Source organism: Stegastes partitus, unplaced genomic scaffold, assembly GCF_000690725.1.
Source record: "Stegastes partitus isolate 25-593 unplaced genomic scaffold, Stegastes_partitus-1.0.2 Scaffold647, whole genome shotgun sequence".
In the NCBI taxonomy this organism is placed as follows: Eukaryota; Metazoa; Chordata; class Actinopteri; family Pomacentridae; genus Stegastes; species Stegastes partitus.
The window spans coordinates 168,378-183,995 of NW_007578378.1; the positions used below are offsets into that span (position 1 = coordinate 168,378).

General features: G+C 41.2%; 1 protein-coding gene across 1 annotated transcript; it reads right to left on the bottom strand.

The window, feature by feature from the left end:
* Positions 1–4,357: 4,357 nt before the first annotated feature.
* scn4bb (sodium channel, voltage-gated, type IV, beta b) lies at positions 4,358–11,519 on the bottom strand. The gene is made up of 6 exons (XM_008289947.1): positions 11,324–11,519; positions 10,766–11,055; positions 5,936–6,099; positions 5,625–5,844; positions 4,907–5,036; positions 4,358–4,691 (listed from the first exon to the last, which is right to left on the bottom strand). The coding sequence occupies exons 2-6, from the start codon at positions 10,848–10,850 to the stop codon at positions 4,595–4,597; spliced, it is 696 nt and encodes a 231-aa protein (XP_008288169.1). The 5' UTR covers positions 10,851–11,055; positions 11,324–11,519; the 3' UTR covers positions 4,358–4,594.
* Positions 11,520–15,618: the final 4,099 nt, after the last annotated feature.

The following is a 15,618-nucleotide window of genomic DNA, read 5'->3' on the forward strand; positions in this document are numbered from 1 at the left end:
TCACTCTAAAGGACCACATACACACCCATTGTAAAGGCTGAAAAGGGGTGAAAAACTTTCAAAACTTGAGAGGTTGTCACGATGAAACGATTGAAGATATGCAAAAAGTAGTATCACTTTGAAATAGGGGAAGGGCGCGTCAACATTTTAAACTTTAAATGGAGTCTGTAGGTGAAAGCATGGCTGAGCAGTGGAGGTTTGAAAAGTAGTGTCGTTTTTTGTGTTTTTTTCGTCCGTCCCATTCATTTTCAATGGGAGATTTGTGCGACGTTTTGTCGAATTGTGTCGCGAAAAATGCGACTTTCGTAAATCTGTATACAAGCACACGATTCCCGATCGAGCCGCACGTTTTGATATATAATTTGTGTGGGTGCTCCAAAATCTGTGGGAGGAGTAGGCCGGCAAACTTTTGTACGGAAATGAAAACCAGGATAACAATAGTGGCCTCGGGCTTCGCCCGAGGCCCTACTTGTACTCTGTACAAGTAGGGCCTCGAGCTCAGCCCGTGCCACTAATAATCTCAGTTTCTTCAGAAAACAGGAAGAAGAACCTGTAGATTTGGGAATTGATGCAGTGTTTGACTTCACGTTAGGCCTTGTTCTGTTATTTTGTTTATAGAGAGAATTATTTAAAGAAAGAATTAATCAGTCAAATAAAGGCAACACATTCAGCAGTTGCAGTGTTGTGATTTGTACTGTTTGAAACATGTTCATGAAGATCCGGTTTATTGTAAAACTGGCACAGTGGAAAAGAAATTAAAAGAGCTGGCCACAGTAGCATGGATTAAACAAATGAGGTATAAAAATGACAGTTATATCATCCATCTATCCATCCATTATCTACACACCGCTTAATCCTCACTAGGGTCGCGGGGGGCTGGAGTCTATCCCAGCTGACTCAGGGCGAAGGCAGGGGACACCCTGGACAGGTCACCAGTCTATCATTATTCTATTATATTATTAATTCGCTTTAGAGAAGCTAATAGGTGGACTTTGTTACCTTTAGACAAGGCTAGGCTAATCAAAACTAACCAGCTTTCTGACATACAAGTATGAGAGTGTTATTAGGTTTCTCATCTAACTCACAGCAAGAAAGCAAATGATCAGATTTCCCAAACTATTTCCTTACAGCTGATCTGTTTCCATTTAATGCTCAACAGGAACCAAATCACTTTGAGTATCTAATGGTAGAATTTCACGAGAGCTCACTATTTCCTCATATGTGATGTTCGGTCTCTTCTCGTCTCACTCGGATGAACAACGTGACGAACCAACACTGATTAGGATTTTCCATACACAAAATATACATCTATTTCAACGACACACGCTCTTTATAATATATTGCTTCAAGCCAGTGTTTAAAGACTAGAGGCACATCATTATTATTATTATTGACATAACAGTGAGTTTCAGAAATTCACACTTCACTGGACAGTACTCTCATAACGAACACCTGTTGATGGCGACACAGTGTTTAGACACGCACATCTGTCCCACCCTCCAGAGGTATTTCTATTTAACGCCAGACATTCAGTGTCTTGAATGTGCAACAGATGTATACTGTAAATGCTTAAAACTGTATTTTACTGTTTCACTGAGTTTGATGCAGATACATTCATCTCCTGATGTGACGCTCATCCCTGTTTGGCACAATCGGAGGGCTACAACGAGAGCTTCTCTTATTCCCTGCTGGAGCAGCGTGCACACTAAAGCCCCCCTACTCAGCCCGCTGTCTGAGACCTGCTCCCATTGTCATTTAAACTATAACTCATGATACAGAGAATTATTTATTGCAACAAGTCAAACACTGACTAAATGAATGTTTACCAGTGTTTAGGAGAAAAAAGCCATTTCCATGAAGAGGCACATACTAAGCAAAGAGAATATGTAAAGTGTGACCCAGGCGTACAGTATCCAGGGTCACCAAACTAGTGCTTAGCCTTAGCCAGGGTTAGCACAGTGAAATTAGCACGGCATAAAATGGGATTTACAGATAACCTCAGAGCTGATGCTACCAACGTTAGTATATTAGAACACGTATTTTCGAAAAAGTGCGTCTGTTTTCAAGCATTATGTCTAAATTCTGGCCCATGTTGCACATGCTTATAATGCGTCGGTTATTTGTCCTAAAAGCAGCATCATCTGAGGGTCATTCATGTTTTTCTAGGGGGTGAGGGGGCGGGTTGCTTCAGGGGATTGTCTATTGTTTCACTTCAGAAGCTCGTTGTGTTGTTTCTGTTTGCTGAGCTTTATAAACTGTTTTGCAATATGTTGCTGTCCTAACTGACAGAGGAGCGTAGAAGCACGAACAGGCACCTGTGTTTTATGTCAAGCAAAGAGAAGGTTCAGGCTGAAGAACTGGGCTGAATCCTGCAATTATCTGTCAGTACGGCCTTGAAGTTAGCAAATCCCCTTTTGTTTAGCAGAGCTGTTTGAATAAACCAGACAAGTGTTTTTGTTGGATTTTTTTGTAAATTGTCATAGAACTACTTATTGAAGTGCGTGGATTTGGTGTTGGTTAAAGCAGGATTCAGCCCAGCTGGAATTACATGGTATTTTTCCCTGTTTCAAGCACTTAAGCAAAGAAATGTTTTAGTTTTGACTTTAGATGGAAAACAGTCAAATATTGTTTTTCATGTACTCTGGCTGTGGCAGCAGACAATAGCTGATATATCAACATATCAATTACAAAGAGTGCACACAACTGTACCAAATGATATACAACTGTCGGTCCATTTAGGAGATGAGGTGGTACAACAACTTGTATATGCAAATAAAAACATCCCCATAATGTCATAAAGTGTGCACGTCACTTGGTATTACTGTAATGAGTTTTAAAAAAAGAAAGAAGCATCTACCAGAGTAGTTCAGCTTCGTGATCATACACAGGCCGGCGTTTGCTTGCCTGACTTATACTTGCATTATGAATCATGGTTAACATGTTATAGTTTTGCCAGTAAGATGGAGCAGTCCCTGAACTACACAACATTTTATTGTGTATTTAAAGTAAAACCTAATGATCAAAGTACAAACCCAAAAACAGAGAAAGTTTTGTTGATGGACAGGTTAACAATCATTTTTATTTAACTGCTTTACTCAATTACTGTATTAAAGGACAGTTATGAGTTACTTGTACTTTACAAGAGTATTTCCATCATCTGCTACTTTCTACTTCTACTCCTCTATGATTCAGGATGAAACGTTGTGTGGGACTAACACTTGTGGCAAGAGGTGGTGTATAGACTGTCCTAACATTATTGGGTGTGTTATCCAACTCAGTCCAGTGTGTTGTTTTTTTGTATTTGTTTTGTAATACTATTGATTATTTAAAGCTGTTTTATCTGATTTGAAATATAAGAATGTGTATGTGTATGTATATATATATATATATATATATATTCCTTTCTATATTTATGATTGTAACATTTATTTTATTTGATTTATTTTATGCTCTTTTTGGGGGGGTTTTATAGCTTGTGCAGGTAAAGAGTCACAAGTAGGATGTTTGCCATCTACTCGTGGTTTCTGGTTCATATCAGAGCAATTTAGAATCATTAAATAACCTACCATGCATATCTTTGGGCTGTGGGAGGAAAACCATGCAGGCAGAGTGTGGACCTGCTGGCCACTGTGCTGCCTAGTAGTAGCTAAATAACCTTTAGGTTTGACACTGAAGTGATGAAAACATGAATGCATCAATAATTGTACTCCAATAATATGTCATTCTGTAAAGGAGTATTTTTGTACTCAAAGCACATTTTGATGCCAGTACTTTTATTATTTTACTTAAATAGGATTGTAGCAGTGTTTCTACAGTGTACTGTTTGTACTTTTAAGATCTGAGTTCTTCTTCCACGTCTGATATAAGATGATGACTTTGACACTGGCAATAATTAAAGTGTCCAAATATTCAGTAAAACAACAAATATCATCCACACTGCTTACAGAACCTGGAAACAGTGAGGAATTGATCAGTTAAGCTAAGGTACAACTTCTAAGAAAAGGCAGACTATTTTTTTAATAAATGTCTTCTTGCCTCCTGTTGTATTATTACAGTCTCTACACTGCCTTCATGCTGTTTCTGGAGCAGTTTGTATATATAATGGATTGTAAGTCCCACAGAGACAACTTGGGAATAATAAAAATAATTTAATGTGCCCGCTCTGTGTACCACCCTGTCACATTTTCATTAAGAAAAGATGCATGCTAACATTTGGTGTCTCAACTGTTATCACATGCCGTTATTGTTAGGACTCACCCTAAATACGTCAAGCTGAAATGTCTCTGGTAGATGCATTAAACCTTTAGATGTAAATTATGTAACTTTGTAAAAAGGAGGAATCAAATAATGATGTGTGCACTCATGATTTGCCCAACCTTTAGTTGTATATCATCTGCAGCAGCTACTACTTTGTGCACATTTTGCATAACCATATGCACATGTATATGTTCCACTTTCAAGGCCACAGCCAGAGTTATTAAGATCCCAGCTTGAAAGTAATGAATCTGAGTGTGTGCAAACACATGTGCATATTCAAATATATGCAAAGAAGGTATATAAATATGAGTACTCATGTCGTTCTACATGCACCGTCTCATTTCTTTTTTGGTGTCGGCTTTGAATCAGCTTTGGTTCCAGAGAGGCCATTTTCTGTGTTGTCGATCCCTGACGAAGTAACAAGGCACTCCTTACTGCGGTGGGGTTGGAGAAGGTAGAAAAAGAAGGGGAAAAAAGGATGCAGCGTTAGAACTGTAAATACACACATGTCATACTTTCACCTTTAAAAAAACACATCAGCATGTACACTGTCTGAACTCAGAGGCTGCCAAGAATCAACAATGTAAAGTGATGAAACAGGATGAAACAGTTGAGCTAAATAAATATCTGGGCGGTTGTGAAAACTCACTTTTTCTCCTCAAGCTTGGCAAGAACAAAGAGAGTGAAGTTCTTGAGCAACATGAATCCCATGAGCAGAGCAATGGCTCCACCAACAGCTGAGGCGATCATGATGGTCAGCGTGTTGTCCACCACCCTCACTGCAGACAGCAGCAAAACACAACTTTAATGGACAGAAACACAAACATATAAAGACTTGAAGGAGAGCTTTTATGCATGACAATGTTGAACAGCAGCTAAGGCCTGACTGCCTTCTGTGTGTCTGTGCAGTCTTTCACTGTCACCTTTGGACTTGTTTTTCTAGTGCAGGGCTTTTTTCCTTTTTTTTTCCTCAAGTGACTGTCCTCATATATTTGGCCTGATTTATTTTATCCTCAACATATAAATAAATGCATGTTCTGGTTTATTTTTTTACTTCAATATGCATATTACGGAGGATCCAGCAAGCCCTAATGACTTGTCCTATATTTATGATTGGCCAACATACAGTATGTCAGGGCATATAGTTGAACTGGTTATATATATATACAGGGGGGTATTGTTGGATTGGACAGTTTTCTACAATATATATGGAGCAGCTTAATGAAAAATGGGCTGCTTCAGAATCACTGGGCAAGAAAAAAAAAATCAACAAATAAGAACACCTTCTCACCAAAAGAACCCATTTCTTTTGTATAATCAAAGGAAAATAAAACATCAGTTGACATTTCGAGGCCTCGACCACTCACACTCGTCCACCACGATGAGGTGGAAGATGGCGCTGTGGTTCTTGAACTTCTCTTTGGGATTGCGTCCGAAACAAGTGTACTTGCCCCCGTCCTCGAAGGTGATGTTCCACAGCAAGATGGAAATGTTGTTTTGATGGTTCTTTCCCACAAACTCCACCCGCTCTCTGTATATATCCACGTGAGGCTCCACGCCTTCTGATGGTATCACTGACTCACACACCTGATAGGACCAGCAAACTGTCAATCATCCAGCAATTACCAAGTTGTTGAAGCCTGAAAATAAATCTTTGATTGAAATAGAAGGTTTTTACCTTCTGCATGGTGCCGTTGTCATTGAACTGCCAGTTAAAGTAAAGGTCTTTGATGCCAATGCAGCTGGAGTATGTGCAAGGCAGGATGACTGTGCTGCCATTCACTGCCTCCAGGGTGGGAATCTTCCCCACAGACATCTCAAGGGCCTGAGCAGACCACAGGCCTGAAGGGGGCAGAGGAACAGAAAACACAGCAAGACAAGACACATGAGAGTCAAAGTTATTGTTTCACATCCTGGAGTATTTGCTTCTTTGCTTTCTTGCAAAGACATTAGATGAAGCAATTTAAACCACTCTCGTGCCTGTATGTTAAATATTCAGCTACAGCCAGCAGCTGGTTGGTGTAGCTCAACACAAAGACAGAACGCTGATCTCATTCTCACTCTACTTCCAGCCTACTCGTCTCCTCTGTCCTTCTACCCAGATGTGCATCTCAGAGCGCTTAGAAGGATGTTTCAATTCCTAAGATGCATTGCGAGAGAAGAGATTTGCCAAAAAAAGTTTGAGTTACAATGCACAGATGAATCCCCCATGTGTCCCCTCATGGAAGTCTTTTTGGCACTTTGGACATATAAAAAAAAAAAAAAAAAAGGCTTGCCACAGATCTGACATTTAGAAACCATGTCTACAGCAGGACTGACAAAGGTGAAAAATTATGTGTAATTTCACAGCACATAAAAATGTTTGACATTCTTGTCACATAATGCCATGTTGTGAATTGGATTACAAGTTCATTTATACTGTAAGTTATCATGAACACTATTCTGCTCACCTGACGGAGCTCATAATACAGGTTATAACAAAACATTGGACAGATGTTACAGCTGTGCCACGTGTTGTGTCTCATTGACGTAGCTTTAAAGTGACGACACATTTTGTGAAACGCCTGTTGCCTCGACTGCTCTCTCCTCGTGTCTCTTCGTTGCTTCCTCTTCACCTCCTCCAGTCACATCTCTGGAGGGAGGGACTACGATGCAAGGAGAGGAGTCAAGGAAAGGAATCGAGGATGCACAAACAATAATGATAAGGGAGGAGGAAATTAGGAAGCAGCTAACTTGGCTTATTTTTACATCAGGTTTTTTTTTTTTTCTTCTTTTTTTTAATCCCAGCCACCACCCCGTCAAATGGGAACTTTTTCAGCTCCAGCACCAGCCAAGTTGTCATTATCAGTCACAACAAGAAAGCAAATGTTGGTCCATTTGTTTAGGGGAAGTATACAGGAGGAAGTATTCAGACAAAATATCCTAATTTCAGGAACACTGAATGCATTTTATTCCAGTTCATGCTTGAAACAAATAGCTCTCATATCATGGCAGAATAGATTTGGTAACCTAAACCTTTCATTGTAGTGTTGGGAAAATAACAATTATATACTGATCGCTTATATCCCTGATATACCAAAACCTTCATAACATCTGCATTTTACAGCTTCAGATTTACTGGACTTCATGCACTGGGGTGTCGTCTGCTCATTGGTTGTATGTTGACTTTAAAAACAGCCTGTATCTCATTGACAGGGGCAGTTAATCTAACTAATACACATAAAAACAATGAAACACAAGCCTTAAACCTTTTTCCAGCATGGCATGTGATGCACAGGAGGTTCGATTCTATACTATCAGTAGCTACAGTCACAAAATGTGCTTGATTAATCCAATGAAGTCGCCTTATTATTCACAACACAGTCATTACTTATTAATACAGTCTGCAATAGGTCAATTTACTGGGCATACGTGATCAATTGTTTAATCTATCAACCATTTAAGTAATTCTTTCAGGAAAACGTTACACAATAATGTCTATTATTGACATCTAACAAGTCAAACCCACAGCAACACGACACCACAACGCCCTTGCTGTGACATTACTGTAAATAAGACGGGATGAAATCTGCTTGTGAAAACTGTAACTGTACACCAGGGACCACCAGCGTCACACAGCATCAGGCAGCCAATACATTTCACCAATCCCCCCCTCCCAAAAAAAATAAATAGAGGAAATCTGGCTTTGTTTACGTTACAGCTTCCTTTGACCTCATTATTTCTAAACTTAGCAGGTATTCCACCAGGCAGTTTAGCACTCAGGTTTGCTCCTATGTGCCAAGGTTACAGATCACAAACAGCTACAGTATATAATTTCAGCAGGTCAAGGACAGACAGCAGGTCTGCTCTCTCCCTCTTTTATACCATTAAAGTGCTTAATGCTTCCATCTAGGATGCAGGGTGTAAACTACACGCTGACAAGGTGCTGTGCAGAACAAAGAGGTTATATAGAGAAAAACCGTTACACGAATAAAGCCTTGAATATGATCAATGGTTGCAGGAGCAGCTTTTAACGTATTCTGCGCTGCCTTCCTGCCACTCTGCCCTCTGTTTTCTGCACACTGTGTTGTGCCTTTTTCATAACACGGTCAAGGTCAATGTCTGACAGGCACCGTTGCAACAAATAGGAATAACATTGCTGAGGCCAGCAGAGACAGTTAAACACAGTGCAGGAGGGCGTAGTGCAAGTGGGAATGTTATTGATTCGTTCTCTTCTCACTCTTCTTGCTATCTCGAAAACTCACTCTCCCCAATCTTTTCCTCAGCTGCTCCAATGCAGCACAGTGAGCTTGCAAAAACAGTCAGTGAGAGGAGAGCAGCGGCATCGCTCTGCTGTCTCCTTCATGCACTTTTTTTTTTGTCACTCTGGTTTCTTTATATTCCATTTTCTTCCTTTTCGTCCTCTCAGTGTGTCCTTTAATCATGTATTGTCTATTAAAGCAGACTTTTTCTATCACTGTAAGTACCGAAGCTGCTGACAAGACAAAGAGAAATACAATAACGTTCTATCTGTTCTTTTCTTTAGGAACCTTAATCTTTGTGTTTTGTCTTCAACACATTCAAACACAGCATAGGTAGTCTCTGTGAAACCAGTAGCCCACTCTGCATTGCATCTTTTTTTTTATTTGTTATCTAGGTGTTCATAAAAACTTGCTTTGTGACTTTTGGTGCTTTAGATAAAAGTAGAACAGTGGTGCTCCAGTTTTTAGCCTACATATGTCAACTTCACAACAGTAGTTTTCCACACATGTATGTAACACAGCATCTCTTGAAAATTGCATTAAAATTACACAAAATATCAACTGTTATGAAAGTTAACAGGGGACAAGAGTAGATGTAATTCTTTCGAGGTCAAAAATATGAGAGGAGACATATACATATGCATAAAAACGATATAATCTGAATGTCCACTGTTTGACTTTGAACATTCAGCTTCTTTTGGCAGAGAGCGACATAAGATCATCACTGCACTCTTCTGAGTCATAATTGCGTAATTCACAAATGGAAAACCTCCTTTAGCGCTCATAGCTGCTGTCTCGCTCTTTTCTATATCTTTAACACTGTTCTGTATCATCTGATGCTGATTTACAGCAGTACGTGTTTACACAGAATCGTTTGACAGGCAACATTTGACTTTTTTACCACCTCCTAGTGCAATATAGTAGAAAACAAATATCTTCATTCCCCCTCAGAACATAATGCTGATGCTTAGCTGCTTTTCAAATGCGCTATCATATTTCTCTCTGGAACTTGGCCACCTGCATCTGCTGATTAGCTCTGCTGTGCAGTTTTTGTTATAATATTTCTTGTTCGTTCTAAATAAAGATAACACCTGCAAAAAACAACAGCTCTGAAAAATGAAATAATAAAATAACCTGGTACCACAAAGTCCTGACAAGTCAGCTCATCTTTTTAAATGCATTACAATATGAAGATCAGAATTTTGTATTAGAGAAATAAATATTTGACATTGTGAATGATTGATTTACTTCTGGACTAAATTGGAATGGAAATATTTTTAAAGTCTGCAGCTCTTGTTACAGATTGAAGTTTTTCATGCATGTTTACTGCACTGTTGCTGCAGTGACGCAAAATACAGAAGTAGGTTCAGAAGATTCTTGTAACTGTAGAGTGATGGATGTAGAAAGGATGTGGGTAAAAGATATAACACCGGACAATACAAATATACAAATATATCAAGTGTCAGCAGCGACTGAAACTGGACACCTCTGACTGTACATCCACAACATGATCTAACTATTGCTCATCACTGATGCCAGTCTTAGATCCGCATGTGAATTTATCTGCAACAACAACATTCCTTCATCTCTGCTTCTGTACAATCACCACCCAGTACCCTCAATATCTTAATTGAGAGGTTTATGAAATAAATAAACACAACTATATAAGTTAAGTGGACCTTCCACCCAGTGATTCTTGCTGCAACGTACACATCTGGACCAGCACAATACGCCCTGAATGGCTGGGCCCAGTGTGCCTGACGCAGCTTTTTCATCACAGTGCTGCTTTCTTCTGCTGACATTTCCTTTGGTTGACATATTATCTATACTATTATGGATCAGTGACAACACCAAACTATTTGACTGCAACATGCATAACTCCACGATGCCACACTGACAGACTTCTGTCAAAAACCAGCAGTGCATTTTGCTCATGAAATGAAATGCAACATCTTTTTAAAAAAAAAAAAACAATAATAATAATAATGACAGTATTCCTTCCCAACCAACAAAATCTCAAAGCAAAGACCTGGAGTTAAGGCACACGCAGTGATCGCATCTGAACACAGGTCAGATATGAAGGTCACGTCAGATCTGGAGAAGCCACGATATCACTGCTCTGCTTAACAACACAAAGGATGTTGAGAGGGGAAAAAAACATGAAGTTTTCCAAAAGGAGAGATGAGGAGGCACTGGGTGCGTCAGCTGTGCCGTGATGATCACACCAAAAAAAAGTGTGGTGACGTAAAATGCAAGCTAGACATTACCAAGCAGCAGAGAGAAGATCAGGCCGACGGTTGAGGATGGTGGGCCCAGCCTCTGGGATTTAACCCCAATCCACCGGACCTCCATGGCCGCCAGATCTGCTCCAAAACAAATGGTGCTGCAGGATCCAGGCCTGGCTCTGGTAGCTAGTAGGATATCCTTTGCCACCACTCTGGATTGAATCTGTAAGCTGCTGTCTGAGTGACTGGACCCCAAACAAGGCACATCCCAGTGTTGCAGCTACAGCTGCTGCTGTGGGGTAGCGAGCCTGCCTCACAGCCCTGATGCACTCCTATGGAAGAGACTGTAGGTTAGACAAAGGGCAAAGGAGGAGGATGAGAAACAGAGATAAAGGAGAAAGGAAAAGGTTAGTCAACTGGGCTACAAAAGTACAAACTGTGCAATACAAAGTACAGCCATGTACAGCGTGCATTTCCATGTTTCCTGCATGCATGTGTCTGCACCTACTGTAACTCTACGCCTTACTGCAAATAGGACACATCTCAGTGAAAGGAAACAGGATTGTACAGTAAGTACAGTTCAAGTTTTGTCCCACCTACCTGCTCCTGCAGCCGGTGCTCAGTCAGGGGCCTGCCGGCTGCCTGCTCAGCTGAGTCAGTGTGGACAGGACAGAGGCAGAGCGGCAAACGCTCACTGCGCACAGTCAGGGTTCACTCAAGGAGACTCTGCCAGCCAGCACTTTCACTGCAGAGACAGCCACATTGCAGTGCAGGATGAGAGACAATTAGAGAGGAGAGAGGGGGGAGACAAGCAGAAGGACAGACAGAGACATAGAGACAGGAGGAAGCCGGTGCTCTCCTTCCTCCTCAGCAGAGCCACGGTGAAGCTGAATCTTCTCCCTGCTCGTCCCTCCAGTGATCTCACAACTTTTCCCTGTCCTCTCTGTTGGCTTCATGCCACCTCTCTCTCTCTCTCTCTCTCTCTCTCTCTCTCTCCCCCCTCATCTCTCTGCTACCCCTCCCTCACCTGCCCCTATATCCCTCTTATTCTCTTTCTCTCCTCCAACACCCCCAGTCGCTCCTCCTCCTCCTCCTCCTCCTCCTCTCTGCTGCTCCCTCCCTCCCTCCTCTCCTTCCTCCCCACCTGCCTCCCCCCTTCTCCCCCTCTCCTGACTTGGGGCGTGTATGCAGACTCAGGCACTTTTGTCAGAGTGTTTGTGAAGATCAGAGAAAAGTTCTGCAGTGCAGGTTGAGGAGGAGGAGGTTTGTGTAATGCAGCCAGAGGGCCGCGGCCAGACAGTCCCATATCGAAGTGCTTCATTCATAAATGGATTTCACTGATAACGTCACCTCTCTCAGCATCAGAGAGTTATGGTGGAAAGAAAACAGCACTGTAGTTTTTTTTTTTTTTTTAATCGCAGTGAGGTTTTGAAAGCCGTTCCCTTATTTTATTCATTATTTCTGACAGGGTTAAATTTTCTGTGACTCTTTCCTTTCTCCTGCGGCGACTCATGTTCCCCTGACTCAGGATATTCAAGCTTCCAGCTATGCGTAATATGTGTTAAATGCCCCTTTTGAGCCCTGGAAGGTCAAACTGTCTTATATATCACGAGGCATTCGATGCTCGCTTTTGATCAGTGTGATGCAGCTGCAGGAGCATTATGATATGAGACGGCGCGTGCAGTCATTTTTTACAGCAAGACAGCTCCTTTCCCATAAATGTACAAACCACCAGTCAACAGCTGAGCTATGTCCTGCGTCTGCACTACTCACTGCAGGCATGATGGAGAAAAAGTGCTTAGCTCAGAGTTTTCAGATTTGATTAGTCAATTTCAGTCCTGACCAACGCTGGATTCAAACACTTAGGGCTGTATGCCTTTCAAATTGCATCCGTTACTGTAAACAGCAGGCGACTGAAAAGGTTTGGTAAAAGGTTAAATAGAGTTGCATGTGGGGCGAAGAAAAAATAAAGAGAGAACTGTGAGTTCTAAGAAGGATGCAGCCGAGAGCACGTGACAGAGCTTGTCATCTGAGTCGAGGTACAGTGACACAGACAGAGGACACAAGGACGTCTATGCATCCATTTTGGACTTGCTCCTACCTGGGACTACCTCCTGCTTGTTTTTCTCTGCTAATACAACTGGTTTGTTTTGTGAACAGGAAGGGAAATGGAAAAGTTTGCAACTCGGAATGGCTGTAACTGAAATATGCAAACTAAACGTCTGCTATGAAGACAGATGCAGGTATTCATATGTACCCATGCTTTACTTTACTTACTTTGCAAGTACTGGACACTGTGACTGGTCATTGAACAGATTATTATGAGCATACTGAGAATGACTGGATGACTTTTTTTCTTTTTCTCTTTGTAAGTTTATTTAATCTTTAAATATCTTTGTGTTTTAAGTGTAGTTTGTGTCAGCTTTAACTCTTGAATTATGATTGTTTTTGCTACATAGTCTACGCTGTTGAGAAGAATCGGCACCATTCTGACACCAGTGACTAAGCAAAACTAAGGAAGCACAACATCAATATCTAGATTGAAATCTAATACCATTCACAGGATGTTGAGTGGACAAAGCGAGTTCACCACCCGCAGGGCCTGAGAAGAGTAGCCACCGGATTACGATGTTGCACCAACAATGCCCAGCTGACCTGGGCCACTTATCTTCTTCAGCACTCCATGCTAAACACATACAAGTAAATGTTTTGTGGCGCCAGATGCTAGGAGGTACAGTGGACGGTGGTTCTGTGGGGGTGGAGCTCCCATGAAGTGAGAGATAGTGTGGCCAGTCTGCGGGCTCACCGCTCTCCTCTCCAGGCCCCTCCACTGGAGTATCAATGCAGCAGCGGTGGGAACTCTTCCAGAACTGCAATAAGAAAAAAAAAAAAAAAAACAACGGCATTTTGCTGCAGAAAGACAGGGTGCTACTGCAGACCTGTGCAGGACAGCACACAGGGAGGGTGTCCAGTCACACAGACAGAATCACATGGTATCTACTGTACAGTATTAATGATTGCGTGTCCCATATTATTATTCACAGAGGCCATGTAGGTGCAGGCTGGGCTTTTAAAAGCATGTAGGTGTCATCTGGGCTTACTGCAGCAAAATGTGTGCTGCACCCAACGAGAGACAAGGACGCATGTCTCAGCTCTTACTGTAGTGGCTTAAAGCAATACAAGTACCCGTACAACACTGTGAAAATATTCCCATACAAGCAAAAGCCTTACTTAAACACAGACATACAGCGCAGGAAAAAAGCAAAGCAGCTTTACTTATATGACACAGTTTAAACACAGACAGAGCTCTACACAGGCAAAGAAGAGTATAAAAATAGCATCAAAAAACAAGAAGCAACACAATTTAAAAAGTACCAAAAGCATAAAAAGAACTACTCTTATGTGACTTACACTGAATAGTCACAACATTAAAACCAAAGACAGGTGAAGTGACAGATCGTCTTGTTACAATGCAATGTTCTGCTGGGAGACAGTGGGTTCAGGCATTCATGTGGATGTTGACATGTACCACCCACCTAAACAGGGATGCAGACCAAACACACACACCTCCGCAGCAGCAGCAGCAGCAGCAGCAGCACGGCCTCCAAACCCCCCAGATCCCCAGTCGAGCATCTGTGAGATAAACTGCAATAAGCCTGATCCATAAAGCCCACCCACAGGACCCAAAGGATCCTGGTGTCTGACACCACAGAACAACCCCAGAGGTGCTGTTTTCTTAGCCTCACGGGTCAGAACTGTTTTGGTGGCATAAGAGGGACCTGCAGAATGAGGCAGGTGGTTTTAATGTTGTGACTGATCACTGTACATCTTTTATATATGGCATTACTGGATTTATACACGAATGCACCAGTACCCAAGTAGCCTTTTACAGTAACTACTGTAATTCATATGCAGCCAGGTCTTTAGCCATTTACTTCAGTGGTTTCTGATTCAGAAATAAAGTCATAAGTTAAAGAAAGCAAAGCAGGGCAGACTAAATACATTTCTGAGCACAAATTTGTTTTCATTTTCTCTTAATTTTTCTTCAATCTATATATAAATTTATAGAGACTAACAACAGACTATGAAATGTGAGTATGACATAATAAAGCAATGATGTGACGGAGTTCTTGTGTTAAGATTTGAAATAGAACAGAGAATTAATACCTGGATCTGCAGCTCCCCTCTGCTCTATGGAGCAGATCAGTTAATGCAGGTTTAAATGAAATCTTCTGAGCAGTTCAGAGGGGAAGTGCCTCTTTGGTGGAGGGCGCAGAGCGAGACACAGTTTCTGTCAGGGGTCACAAGCTTACAATAATAATATTTCTCTTGAGAGAAAAGTGGCAAATTCACTCCCATTGCATTTCACTGTGCGCGCATGCAGGGCATAGAATACAGAGCACTACAGAAACACAAAGGGAACATCACTGAGCAAGTACTGCAACTGACTATAAACAAAAACATTAAAATAGTTTATATATTTGCAAAGTTTATCAGACTGATGCTTACAAACCATGTGAAGCGGTCTATAAGTGACCTGATGTCATGTTCCTTGAAAATCTAAATTTGAACAGCACTCAACTAAATCATACAAAGAATGAACTGAACCTGTTCAACAGGGTTTCTTTTCATTACCAAAACAAGCATAATATAGAATGTACACTGAGCAAAAGTAATAATCAAGGAAAAACTTGTGGTTCATGACAAACCTGTGTAGTTTCAGATAAGTTCCTACATGTCCCAGATTAGTGTCTCTTCATTCTGCCTCAGTCACTATTGTGTTAAACAGCACAATTGAGTTTTGTTTGTCTTTCCTTAAGAGGAAGGATATGAAACCATGTTTTGTGTTTAATTCCACCTAAGGAACATGATAAAGGAGGGTGTATGATACCACC

Excerpts from the sequence above, each read along its gene's own strand:
- scn4bb (XM_008289947.1), bottom strand. The coding sequence starts at position 10,850 with ATGGAGGTCCGGTGGATTGGGGTTAAATCCCAGAGGCTGGGCCCACCA. Across the intron at positions 5,845-5,935 it reads ACAACGGCACCATGCAGAAG|GTGTGTGAGTCAGTGATACC; the intron begins GTAAAAACCTTC and ends TGGTCCTATCAG. Across the intron at positions 5,037-5,624 it reads CCTCATCGTGGTGGACGAGT|TGAGGGTGGTGGACAACACG; the intron begins GTGAGTGGTCGA and ends TGCTGTCTGCAG.